Source organism: Solanum verrucosum, unplaced genomic scaffold, assembly GCF_900185275.1.
Source record: "Solanum verrucosum unplaced genomic scaffold, falcon-dt-bn FXZP01000012.1, whole genome shotgun sequence".
Classification (NCBI taxonomy): Eukaryota; Viridiplantae; Streptophyta; class Magnoliopsida; order Solanales; family Solanaceae; genus Solanum; species Solanum verrucosum.
The window spans coordinates 1803047-1815930 of NW_026020063.1; the positions used below are offsets into that span (position 1 = coordinate 1803047).

Genomic DNA, 12884 nt, shown 5'->3' on the forward strand with positions numbered 1-12884 from the left:
GACTGCCTCAATGAATTCACCAAAACTCTCTGTGTAATTAACACAATTGAAAGGAAGCCCTGCATCATACATCCACCTAGCAAAAGCAGATACAACACGATCCCTCAAAATCTTTCTAGAAGATTCTAAGTCAATAGGTCCACCTTTTCTCTTTTCGTTTGGTTTTTGCGAGAAATAGAGATTCATAGGACCCTTGATAGTGCTATTGATGGAAGACCCACTCCGACTACTTGAAGGCATCCTTTGATGCTTTGAGGGAGGTCCCATTGGCATATTCACTTCAACTTCATTATCATCCATTTCATCATTATCAGCAAGATTAACCATGGATGCTTCATGGTTCATTTGAGTTTTAAACTCATTTTTCTTCAACAAATATTCTTTGATCTCTTCCTTCACTTTATCCGGGACGTTCGGACATACTTTTACATCTCTATAGCCACCGATAAGATGCTTTTTGTGACGAAATATTCCGCCATTGTATGTCACATCACAAAAGCTACATTTGACTTTTGTGTTACTACCCATAGGAGTTCCATACGCCCACGCCGGATCCCTTTTTTGTGACATTTTGAATAAGAAAATACAACTTCACTAGTTACTACAAGCAAAAAAGAAGTGTCACTTAAGAGATAGGAAGGATAGATTTAAGAAAAAGGCTCCCAGACACGAATCCCAATGTAATTTTTAAATCATCTCCCAACCTTTAAACCCACCGGCGATCCTTCTAATCACCGGAATCCTCCCTCCCTCTTCCTTTTCTGACAATCTCTTTCCACCAAAGCCTCTACCAGCCACCCGCGACTCAACCCCATAAAGACCCATCCCCTGAAAGTCTCCCACGCGCCTGCACGCGCCACCTCTTCTTCTCAGACTTTGACGTTACGCGCGGCACGCGCCGGCGCGTGAGTCAACAAATATCAAAATTTCAACCTTTTCGTGGTTCGATCCAGGCCACAAGGGCTTTCACCTCCCACTCCCTCTTCGTTTAAAGCACTTTCTTTTCTTTTCATCAATTTTTAGGAGAGAGATGGATAACAGAATCTTTTTCAAATTAGGGGGTAAGTCTTATGACTTAACTGATACCAAACTAGCCTCAAATTCTAGGTTTGAATGGGTGGAGAGTGTTGGACGGTATGTGAGAAGAATGAAGTTGAATGGAGTAGCTCTACAGTGGCTATGCAGAAGATTTAATGAATCTTCAGAAATCAAAGGAAAATCCTTCAAAACTTGGAGATGCAGAGATTTAACTACTTTGTTTTATTGCTCTTTGAAGTACAATAAATATGGTAGATTTGTGTCTGTTATTACGGTTAAAGGAGAGTTGAGATCTATTATTATTCTCCCTGAAATCTCATTCAATGCTGGATGGTCTGATCTCTCTAAGAAAATTGAGGTCTTTATTAATAAGGCTGAAATTTCACAGAGAGAAACTCTAAATGCAGGGGAAATAACCAGGAATGGACAAAAAGGAAAAGGAAGTTATAAGGAAGCTCTTCAAAAGAGCAGATGGCTCCCTTATGAACTTCAATCAGCACCAGAGAGCAGCACCAATGGAGATAAGGATCCTTTGAGGAGAAATCTGGTTGGCAGCTTCCCAGATTGCGATGAGATACCTTCTCGTAACGATGTTAGGAAATGGGCGCAAAACACATGGAGAGGCATCCATAATATACAAGTATTTGATTTGAACGGGATCCAATTCCTTTTTGAATTTCAGTCGAGAAGGGATGCTGAGAATGTGCTTGCAGGGAGATGGAGTAGGAGCAACCATCTATTGGAGCTGGAGTGGTGGTCCCCGACGACGGGAGCTATTCAAGCCCAAAAACAATTTGATTGGTTTTGGGTTCGAATTTTGGGACTAGATGTGATAAGGCGGCTTTTGATCTATTTCTGAGAATTGATCAAAAGAGGGGGGATTTGAGGCAGAAGAAGGTGGAGACAACACCTATCAAAGCAAAGAACACAATCCCAAAGGAGATAAGAAATTTGGAATTTCATGTTAAGTTTAAAGAAGGGGAATCAAGAAACAAGGGGAGAATATCAAACACAAATTTCCAATGAAAGTCAAAATCCTTTCTTGGAATGTAAGGGGGGTAAATGGAGAAGAAAAAAAAGGGTTAGTTAGGAGATTATTTCAACATTGGGGGGCTGATATTTACGTTCTGGTTGAGACAAAATTGGGAGGATCAGAGGTGAATGTATTCAAACAATTATGGCAAAATAGATGGATGGGGGAATTTCATTTGGATGCTATAGGCAGAAGTGGTGGCATCGTAGTGATGTGGGATAAAAGGGTGTGGAGAGGAGAGCTGGTAATAGCAGCAAACCAAATGGTGACCTGCAAGTTTGAAGACATTAATCAGGCACTCACATGGTGACCTTTCAGCTGTGTATGCCTCATGCGATCCAATAACTAGAAGAGAACTTTGGCAAAAATTCATCAACATCAAAGAACTGTGTAATGGGCCTTGGGTAGCTTGTGGAGATTTTAATGCTACAAGATATCCAAACGAAAGATCAGAAGGGCACATAATTATTACGCCAATGACTGAATTCTCTGAATGGATCAATGAGATGGAGTTCATTGACCCTCCTTTATTTGGGGGGTCTTTCACATGGAGAAGGGGGGACAATCACATATCTGCTTCCAGAATTGATAGGTTTTTATTCTCTTCCCAGTGGGATGAGACCTTTACACGGATAAAACAGAACATTCTTCCCAGAATAGGTTCTGACCACAATCCAATTTTGCTTGAATGCGGAGACTTAAATTTGAAGAAGTCTTACTTCAAGTTTGAACAATGGTGGTTAAGGGTGGAGGGTTTCTCAGACAAAGTTAAAGATTGGTGGGAATCTTTCAATATCACTAGTACGGGCTCTTATGTTCTAGCCTCTAAGTTGAGGATGCTAAAGGGGAAGCTAAAAGAATGGAAACTGGAAAATAGGAACAATTGGAATCAGAGAAAAGAGGAAATCTTAAATCAACTGTCAATTTTAGAAAAAACTAAGGAGTTGAGATTACTATCAGAGGATGAGTTACTTCAGAAAGTACATCTTTCAATGGAGTTTGAAGATGTTGCAAAAAACGAGGAAATAGCTTGGAGGTAGAGGTCTAGAGTACATTGGCTTAAACACAGAGACAAAAATACCAAGTATTTTCACAGGATGGCTACAACACAAAAAAGATTCAACACCATTGACATGATGATGGTTGAAGGGGTTACAGTAACAGATTCAGAAGAAATTAAAGGAACCATAATCAGTTACTATCAAAATCTTTACAAAGAAACTGAACAATGGAGGCCAGAATTTAATGTACAGGGAGCGGAAAGCATTACACAAGAGGAAAATGTATGGTTGCAGAGGCAATTCGAGGAAGATGAAGTTTTTAATTGCATAAAATCATGTGCTAGTGATAAGGCCCCCGGACCAGATGGCTTTCCGATGAGTTTTTTCCAAATCTTCTGGGAGATACTGAAGACCGACTTCATGAAAGCAGTGAGACAATTTCATGAAAGACATGAGATAGAGAAGAGCCTCAATGCCACCTATGTGGCTCTAATTCCAAAGAAGATAGGAGCTATGGAACTTAGGGATTTCAGACCCATTAGTCTCATTAGTGATGTGTACAAGGTCTTTGGTAAGCTGTTGGCAGAGAGATTAAAGAAAGTGATAAGCAAATTTGTGAACAATCACCAAATGGCCTTCATTCAAGGAAGACAAATTATGGATGCCGCGTTAAAAGCAAGTGAGTGTAGATTCAAGGATTAAAGGAGAGATCCCAGGAATTATGTGCAAGCTTGATATAGAAAAGGCATATGATCATGTCAATTGGGAGTTTCTACTTAATAGTCTGAGGCAGATGGGGTTTGGAGACAAATGGCTTAAATGGATAGGTTTTTGCATCAAAACTGTCAGGTTCTCCATACTTGTTAATGGAGAACCTGCTGGTTTTTTTCCTTCTGAGAGAGGACTACGACAAGGAGATCCTCTCTCCCCTTTCCTATTTATTTTAGCAATGGAGGGTCTTAACAGTATGATTAGAGTGGCCAATCAGAACAACTGGATAAAGGGTTTCAACATTGGTAATCAGTCAGGGGTCAATTTACAAATATCACCTTTTATATGCAGATGACACACTAATATTTTGCGATGCAAAGGCAGAACAAGTTAGTTACATTAGAGTTGTTTTGGTGATTTTTGAGGCCATCTTCGGATTGGCTGTGAATCGGGGGAAAAACAGCATCTTCCAAATCAAGGAAGTGGCAAATATTCAGCTGTTGGCAAGCATCTTGCAATGCAAGATAGAGCACTTACCAACTACTTACCTGGGAATGCCTTTGGGGAATAATCACAAGGAGCTTGAGATTTGGGATGAAATCATTGAGAAGACAGAGAAGAGGTTGGCTAATTGGAAGGCAAACTATCTATCTCTGGGAGGAAGAGTCACTCTGATCAATTCAGTTCTGGATGCGTTGCCTACATATGTTATGTCACTTTTCCCTTTACCTTCAAAGGTAGAAGAGAGGCTGAATAAATTGAGGCGTGATTTTCTATGGTCGGGGAACAAAGAAGGGAAAAAAATACACTTAGTTAAATGGCAGACAACCTTACTAAGTAAGAAGACAGGAGGTCTTGGCATAAAAAATATGAGGGTCCAGAACAAAAGTTTACTTTCTAAATGGTTTTGGAGATTTGTGGTTGAAGATCAGGCATTATGGAGGAAAGCAATTCTCAACAAGTATGGGCAGATGGAGGAGTGGGTGTCTAATGTAGTAGATAGCACGTATGGGGTATCCGTTTGGAGATCAATCAGAAATTTATGGGATAGTCTAAAGGAGAATTTGGTGGTCAAGGTGGGAGAGGGTAACAAAATATTTTTTTGGAAGGACAAGTGGATTGGACAAGAGTGTTTAAACTCGGTCTTCCCCGATCTTTTTTCTTTTTGTACCAATCTTGAGGCTAAAATTGCTGAGATTTGGTCCCCTCAGGGATGGAACCTCACTTTCAGGAGAAATCTAAATGATTGAGAAGTGGATAGAATTGCTGAACTGCTACTCAAATTGGGTGAATTCACGGGCCTTACTACAGAAGCAAATAGTATAAGATGGAAACATAACTCTGATGGTAAGCTCTGTGTGTGTAGACTGTATAAGAGAGAGGTCATGACTCACTCTGGGGGAATTCTTGGTCCATGGAAACAAATATGGAAGGGCAACACCCCAACCAAGGTGAAATGCTTCACCTGGTTGGTCATCAGAAGGGCATGTCTCACTCAGGAAAAACTCAAGAAAAGAGGCTTCCAGATTGTTTCCAGATGTTTTTTTGTCATCAGAAGGAAGAAACTAACAGCCACTTAGCCACTTATTCCTACACTGTAGGGTTACTGGCCAGGTGTGGCGCATGGTTCTCAGCATTTCTCAAGAGCCCTGGGTGATGCCAGAACATACTGCTGATCTTTTGAGCTGCTGGATGAGGAGGGGGGGCAGCAAGACCCAAAAAAGATGGTGGTCTATAGTACCTACTTGTGTCTGGTGGGCTATTTGGAGAGAAAGAAACCTTAGGTGTCATGAGAATATTACTAACTCTATTCAGAAAGTTAAAGAAAATTGCATTAACATGTTTTTTTGGTGTAAAGAAGATGGTATAGAAGAAGTAGAACAATTGGTAGATTTCCTAGGATCTATGTAATTATGGTTTTAGATTGTAAGTTTTTGGAGGTAGCCAGGATACCCTTAATGCTGAAGAATACAACTTTAACTTTATCAAAAAAAAAAAAGAAATGTCACTTAGTAACAAAACAACAAATTTACTAAGTAAGAAAAATAAAGACTATTAAGATTTAAGAGCAGCAACCAGAGCAGTCACACTGTATTGACATAAAAATAAAAAACAGAGCAACAAGCATACACACATCACTGATCACAGTCACTGTATAGAAATAAAAAAGAAAACAGAGCAGCAAAAGAATTGGAAAAAACAGAGCAGTAATATTAATTGAAAAAAAAAACAGGTCAGCAATAGAGATTGAAAAACAGAGCAGCAAACAGAAATTGGAAAAAAAAATGCAGCAATAAAAATATAGAAAACACCCAGCAGCAACCAAAAAAAAAAACCAGTAGCAGATCAGTCAGCAGCCTCACAGAGAAGAAGAGAAGAAGAAGAAGAGAACTTACAGCAGTGGCAGCTTGGCAGCAACCAAAAATAGAAAAAAAAGTCGCAGAGCAGTCACAAAGAAGAAGAGAAGAAGAAGAGAAGACGAGAAGAAGAGAAGAAGAAGAGAACTTACAGCAGCAGTCGCAGCTTCTTAGTCTCGCAGCAGTCCAAAAAAGAAATTTGAAGTCGCGAAAGAGGTATATTAAGTCGCATAAGGATTTCAGAAATTAAAAAAAAAAAAAACCTTACAATTTTGAAAAAAGAAATCCTAATTAGCACTTTTTCAAATTAAGCGCGCTTTTTTACGCTTTTGCTTTTCTTGCGCTTCTCGCTTCTACAGTAGAAGCGAGCGCCTTTTCAATGTCACCTCGCTTCATGAAATAAAAGCGCATGGGCCTCGCCTCGCCTCACTTCTCGCTTTAAGCGCTCTTTTCTGCGCTTTTTACAACACTGCACAAACCTGAGTCAAAAAGTGCGCAAACAACTAGCAGATCAATAATTCCTACTACAAAAGGCAATACACCACCTACTTATAATGGCACCAATAACCCATTAATTCAGGCACATCATTGTGAACAATCTTTTGAAAAAAATCAACATACAACGAAAGCAAAAAAAATATTGGTGTGGCTGGATTTCACATGTTCGGACTAGCACCATTATTGTATTATCAACTTAAACGAACGAAAGACTCAATGAGTTGGGAAGAATTTCAGCGACTTGGACCTCATGAAAATAGCAACCTGATGGGTGGATTAGTCATGTTTCAGCAAACTGATAGAGTCGAAATTTATCCATGTCAACTTCAAGCTAGGGCTGGAATTGGATAAGTTGATACTGATCCAGATTTTCTGGATGATTGTTGTGAAATTCGAGCTTGAGGACAAGCTTTTTCAACGTAAGAGGGGGGTAATGTTGTGGATGCGTTTCATAAGGATTAGGTTAAGTTATAGTTATTAGTTTGGAATAGGATTTAGGTCTCCTACTTTTATAAGAATTAGACTTCCTATTGATGTAATAAGACTCCTATTTAAAAGGGCTCTTGATGAATAAATCGTTAAGTCATTTTTTAGCAAAAAGCTGAGTTCTCTCTTCCATTGAACTCTAAGGTTTCAGCCTCCCTTTGAAGAGTTGAGAGATCATAGTTCTCTCTTTTAATGAACTCTAAGGTTTCAGCCTCCCTTTAATGAGTTGATTTATAATTCGCCCCGTGAATCGATCCTTCCCTAAAGATTCATTAGAGTAACAAATAGAAAGTAACAAATAAATAATCGATATGTAACAAGAAGAATAAATCATTGACCTCGACAAAGTAGTGGTGAGGGTTGGTCTTTGAAATGCTTACGACCACACTTAGACATAAGATAATCTTTAATAGTTAATAGACAAATAGAAAGATATAACTCATCGATATGTAATAAATCATTTAATATGGTGGGATTTAGCACAAATCAACTCAATCAAATGGAGATGTGCATATCATCAATCCAATGCATATTATGTAAAGTGGAAACTCATGGACAACACCAAATAAATCAATATCCTCAACACCTATGTACACCTGGATGGGCTTGGGGTTGGTCAGCCCAACGATTCATGGGGAGAACTGGGTTGTCCATATGTCGTACTCCATGTGCAGTGCATACTGTATCAACGTGCTATCATTCTCATCACGAACGATCTCAACATGCACCTTTTATGATCAATAACTCATATTTAGCACAGATAGTCTCCACGTGCTTGTCTCGTATCAATTTCTCAATCACGATTATATTCACCAGATAAAAGCATGATAGGAAAATTTCCATAGAGTGAGTTTTCAAGTAATCATGTCATCTTATATGCAATTAGCTCAAGATAAAGCCTATCTGGCATCAATATTAATGGATTTGTCATTTAGCATGAATTTCCTCTTACGTATCAACTATTGAAGTAATTAAATTAATTAAGCACTTAACACATGTCAAGTCACCCGATGTTTCCATAACCTCTCAGCACCTCATAAGGCACACCCTTACCCTTAATACACTACATTAATTGTTTTATTAAGGCAAACTATCCCCTATCGAAGGTCAAGTCTGAACTTACCTTGAACCAAGTGCCACAATGTCAACGAATGGACTTTCTTTTCTGTAATGCTTTTTATAGCTCCCAATCTATTAAAAATTACGATCTCCTCGATTATCAAGTCATACCCTTGCTCACCCCACCTTATTTGCTGGAGGGAGGATACGATTGTCGAAGATGAAGTCCCGTATTGACATGATAAGAATTCGGTCAACTAAAATCTAACGTCGAGCCACTGTGTCCAAAACCATAAAGATCTTCTAGAATTGGATCCCTCATAAGCCTATAGATCTTTCCAATCATTAATTGGATCCCTCATAAGCCTATAGATCTTTCCAATCATTAATCGATCCCCAAATTGGATTAAAGCGCTAATTAGGATTAAGGAATCATAGGAAAATACTAGAATCAAAGTTAGATACTTACCCTCTTATCAATTTGAGTTGATTGTTTAAAAAATCGCCATAATCCGAGATTTAGAGCTCCCAAAAATGTAATTTGAATAGTAAGTTTGAAGTGGGGATTCATAAGTCTACCCAGATTCCTTCTCTATGAATGTCAGGCCCACCTCTCTCGATCGTGGGTCCTTGATTCCTTGCACTTCGCGGCTGTGAGCTCCCCGTACGCGACCACGGTGACCCCTGGGACACATTCCAATCCCTTAACGATTGCGTCTACCAGCCCACAAAACCATGAGTCATGAGCCTAGCCTCCTACATGACCACGGCACAGTCCACGCAACTGTGAAGAACAACAATTGATGGCACCAACAATAAAAGAATTGGCTCTCCTTTGCTGCCCCAAACACATCCGAATCCATTGGGATGGAAACCAAATATGCAAATCACTTCAAAAAACCCTATAAACCCGTTGGAATACTCAAATTACCAATCCAGTGTCATCTAGGCATATATTTGACCGTGGTAAGCTGTTATTTTCTTAATTCACTAGTTTGCTACCTAAGTGTCCGAATTACTCCCGAGTCCCTTGAGACCATCCAACCAAGTCCTAAATCATTTTCTGAACCTACAGGAGCTTTCAAATCTCGATTCTGAGCTCGTTTACTCCAAATGTTGATTTTGGTTAAATCTTTTGTTTTCTCCCAAACTTCTGGTATTTAGTATTCTTTTCTAAAATACATCCATGTCCCTCGGGATCCATGTCATCCGTTCTCGCAAGTCATAATTCACATTTTGTATTCTTTTTGAGTCGTTTCAGTTATTAGTAGGTGGAACAGAGCTTCCTTCATTACATTGTTCCATGATATTGGTCAATTTGTGCCATTTGCCTGTGTATCTGCTGTCTTTGATTTGTCTTAATTCAGTTTGAAAATGATGTAGCAGTTATGGTTTTCTTTTCGTGTCAGTTAGTTATTAGTAGGTGGGGGAGAGGTTCCTTCATTACATTGTTGCATGATATTGGTCGATTTGATCATTTGTTAGTCTGTCTGCTGTATGATATGTCTTTATTCAGTTTGAAAATGATATAGCAGTTATTGTTTTCTGTTCCTTTATAGTTAATTCATTTTAAACGAGCTTCAGGAGGTTTGATGCCAGAAGAGAGTGTAATGCACGCAAGTATTCTTATCTCATTCCTGCTGAAATCATCGGGATAAAGAATGATTCAACTTCTTCTGAAATCGAGTACCATATAGCCAATTTTAATGACATACTGAATTCTTTTGAGGTATTTTCAAGTCTATTAGATTGATCTTCTTTTAATGGCTGTGTTTCATGTTCTTTAAAATTTTCTTCTATATTCCTCATTTTATAAGTGATTTGTATCGTGCTCGTATGGCATACCTTACAAAACTTCAATTTTCTCTGGTCTGTATCTTAAAGAGCTCTCTAGTGTGGTTTGCGAGCTATTGCGTAGGAGCAAGGGTTTTACCTTGTGTGCACCCAAAGAGTAGTGGCTGAGGTTTCCTTGTCATAAAAAAAAAGAATTATTCTTCATATTAGTCCTAAGAGGACTGACCTTAGGTTTCACTGGGAGAAATAGTTCACGAAACTTAGAAAATGTTACGTGCCAATTCAGTAGATGAGTGATTTCATTTTATGATATCTAGTCGTTTTCCGTTGATAAAAGACAATGATTCTGCTCTCTTCACTTGCTGTTTGTGATTTGGGTTGCAGGGAGAACATCCTTTCCACAATTACACAATACGATCTAAGTACAGGAAACAATCTCCTGCCAGAAACTTGTTAAAAAATGACAGTCTCTTAAAAAAAGGGAGGCCCTCTAGTGAGAAAGAAATATCTGGGTCTGAGGAAAGTGATGGAGAACAAAACGGTAAAGAGAAGGGGGTTGTGACGATTGTTGAGGCTGGAAATCAAAATCCAGAAGGCAACTGTAATGAAAAAGTTAGTCATTCAAAGGATCTCAATTCTGTTATACCAATTCAAGCAAGATGGCTCCATGAACCCGATGCAAGAGATAAACTTAGCTCTGCTCATTTCCGAAGGATTTTTCACTGTCATTGTGGAAAATTGGAGAAGTTACTCGGCATGAATTATGTTGAAGTTTCCATCTGTGGAGAGTCATTCATGTTACATCAAGTAATTCTCTTTGATTATCATTTTGCCCTGTTCAGTCTTTCTAAAACGTTTTAAAAGGGAACACTCTTGAACTTGCTAAAAATATTTATAACACCTGGATACTTGTCCATTGAACAAGGGTGCCACTTGGTAAGCAAGGATCTGTCTGTCCACAGGAAGAAATGTATTGTAGTTGCATTACCAAGATTCTCATTTGCTTTGATGTACACATTTCAATTGGGGTGGACATAAATGTGAATCCTTCTTATGGATCCTGCAAAATACACTGGTATCTTTTTTTATTTGATACACCAAAATTTGTTAGAACTTTATTGTGCTTGTTGTATACATAACTATATGGGATACTCGCCCTTGAGTCCATGCATGAGCCAAAAAAATGGCCAGTGATTTTTCAATATGGCAGCTTAATGACCAAGCAGAATGAACTGTTGTTAACTTTCTTGAGTTTCATTACATGCAGTTGTTTCTTGTCTTTATTCAGTTACATGTGCTTTGTTGTGATGTGTGTTTTTGTTGACAAGATATGTTGTATGCGTCTAAACTATATTGTTGCTCTTTTTCAGATACGCAAAATGGTAGGGACAGCAGTTGCGATAAAACGCAATCTTCTACCACATGATATTTTGAGAATGTCGTTATGCAAGTTTTCAAGGATTGTCTTACCCCTTGCCCCATCAGAAGTTTTGGTTTTGAAGGGGAACAATTTTGCTTTGAGAAACCATCCAGGCAACATAATAAGACCTGAAATGTTGACATTGTTGGAATCAGATGATATTCTCAAGGCAGTTGATGACTTCTATTACTCTACAATGTTACCTCAGCTGTCTAGATTTTTAGACCCTTCAAAGTCCCCTTGGAGTGAGTGGGTAGAAATACTGGATGCAAACACAAGCATTCCAGATTCTCAATTAGAAGAAGTAAGGGTTGCTTGGAAATTGTGGAAGGCACAATATGATAGCAGAACTGAGTTTCCATCAGTATTGGCTCAAGGTACATTATGCATTATCACTAATTTGATGTTCTGTTGAGCCCTTTCCCCTTTCCTGGCTTACTGGATGTTATGCCCAGGTCAGGTGTGTGTAGAAACAATAAAATATGTTTCTGCCTCTTACTGCACCATCTTGTATCACATTGGGTACTTGGTGCAGAAGTTTTTTTTTTTATGGAATTGTATCATTGAAATGATTTGTGTTTCTCCTGTGCAGAGTCTGGTGTCTTGTGATGGTCAAATTGTTAGGAGCAGCAATCAAAGATAAAACCTCTGTTTGGTATTTGCTAAAACAAGGATGGAAATTGGCAACTTGGAGGCCATTCTAAGAAAAATGACCTTTTGGGCATGCATGTCGACAAGTCTGTTCCACAATCAATATTGCTGCTTATTATGACCACCAGACAACTATTACTCTACCTACTTGGCATATGCAATAGTAACTGTGACTTGCCATTATCTTCACTTTTTTTTTGTTTGTCAAAGAAGAAAATAGTTTATTTTTGAACCAACTTTTCTTTTATAAATTCAAATACAATATAATTCTCATTCTCTCTCTAAGTTCAATAATTTAGGATTACTTATCAATACGTAAAAACAAAAATTATTTTCAACAAAATGCTTATATGTATATATAATGTATGTTTATGTATATACAATCTATTGATATTGTATACATAGTTTACAATCATGTATCAATAATGTATAATCATGTATCAGAGATATATATACGTTGTTGATACAATGAAGTATATATATCTTTTTTTTTCAATCTCAATCAATTCAAATCTCCTCTAAATAGTCCCAAATTTTAAACGGGAGCTCCTCTCAATGCTTTGAGTATTTTGATATATATTATTCACTCAAAAAGATCTAGGTTTATTGCACGTCGATTTTTAAAGTTGAGCTTTAAACATGGAAGAAGAAGGAGGAAGAAAGAAAGAAGCAAAGAAACAAGAAAGAAGAATGAATGAAGGAAGAAGCCAATAGTTGTTGGAAGACGACAAAGTAGAAAGGAAAAACAATACCGAAAAAGCATTGCACTTGAAATTAGAAGTGGCTAAATGACCATTTTATGTAATTAGCTTATTTTGGGGAAGAAATTTTGACCA

At 38.2% G+C, this 12884-nt stretch overlaps 1 protein-coding gene across 2 annotated transcripts in view; it reads left to right on the forward strand.

Moving 5' to 3' along the window:
- Positions 1-12091, forward strand: part of LOC125823424 (putative tRNA pseudouridine synthase) — a 33602-nt gene extending 21511 nt beyond the window's left edge. Inside the window, exons 5-8 of one of the 2 annotated variants that reach the window (XM_049502809.1) lie at positions 9768-9912; positions 10362-10784; positions 11348-11774; positions 11990-12091. In XM_049502809.1, the coding sequence (XP_049358766.1) occupies positions 9768-9912; positions 10362-10784; positions 11348-11774; positions 11990-12006 (1012 nt within the window). In that variant the 3' untranslated portion in view covers positions 12007-12091. Of the gene's footprint in view, positions 1-9767; positions 9913-10361; positions 10785-11347; positions 11813-11989 lie in introns of those variants that run through there. The other variant, XM_049502808.1, reaches the window with a different exon arrangement.
- The last annotated feature ends 793 nt before the right edge of the window (positions 12092-12884 follow it).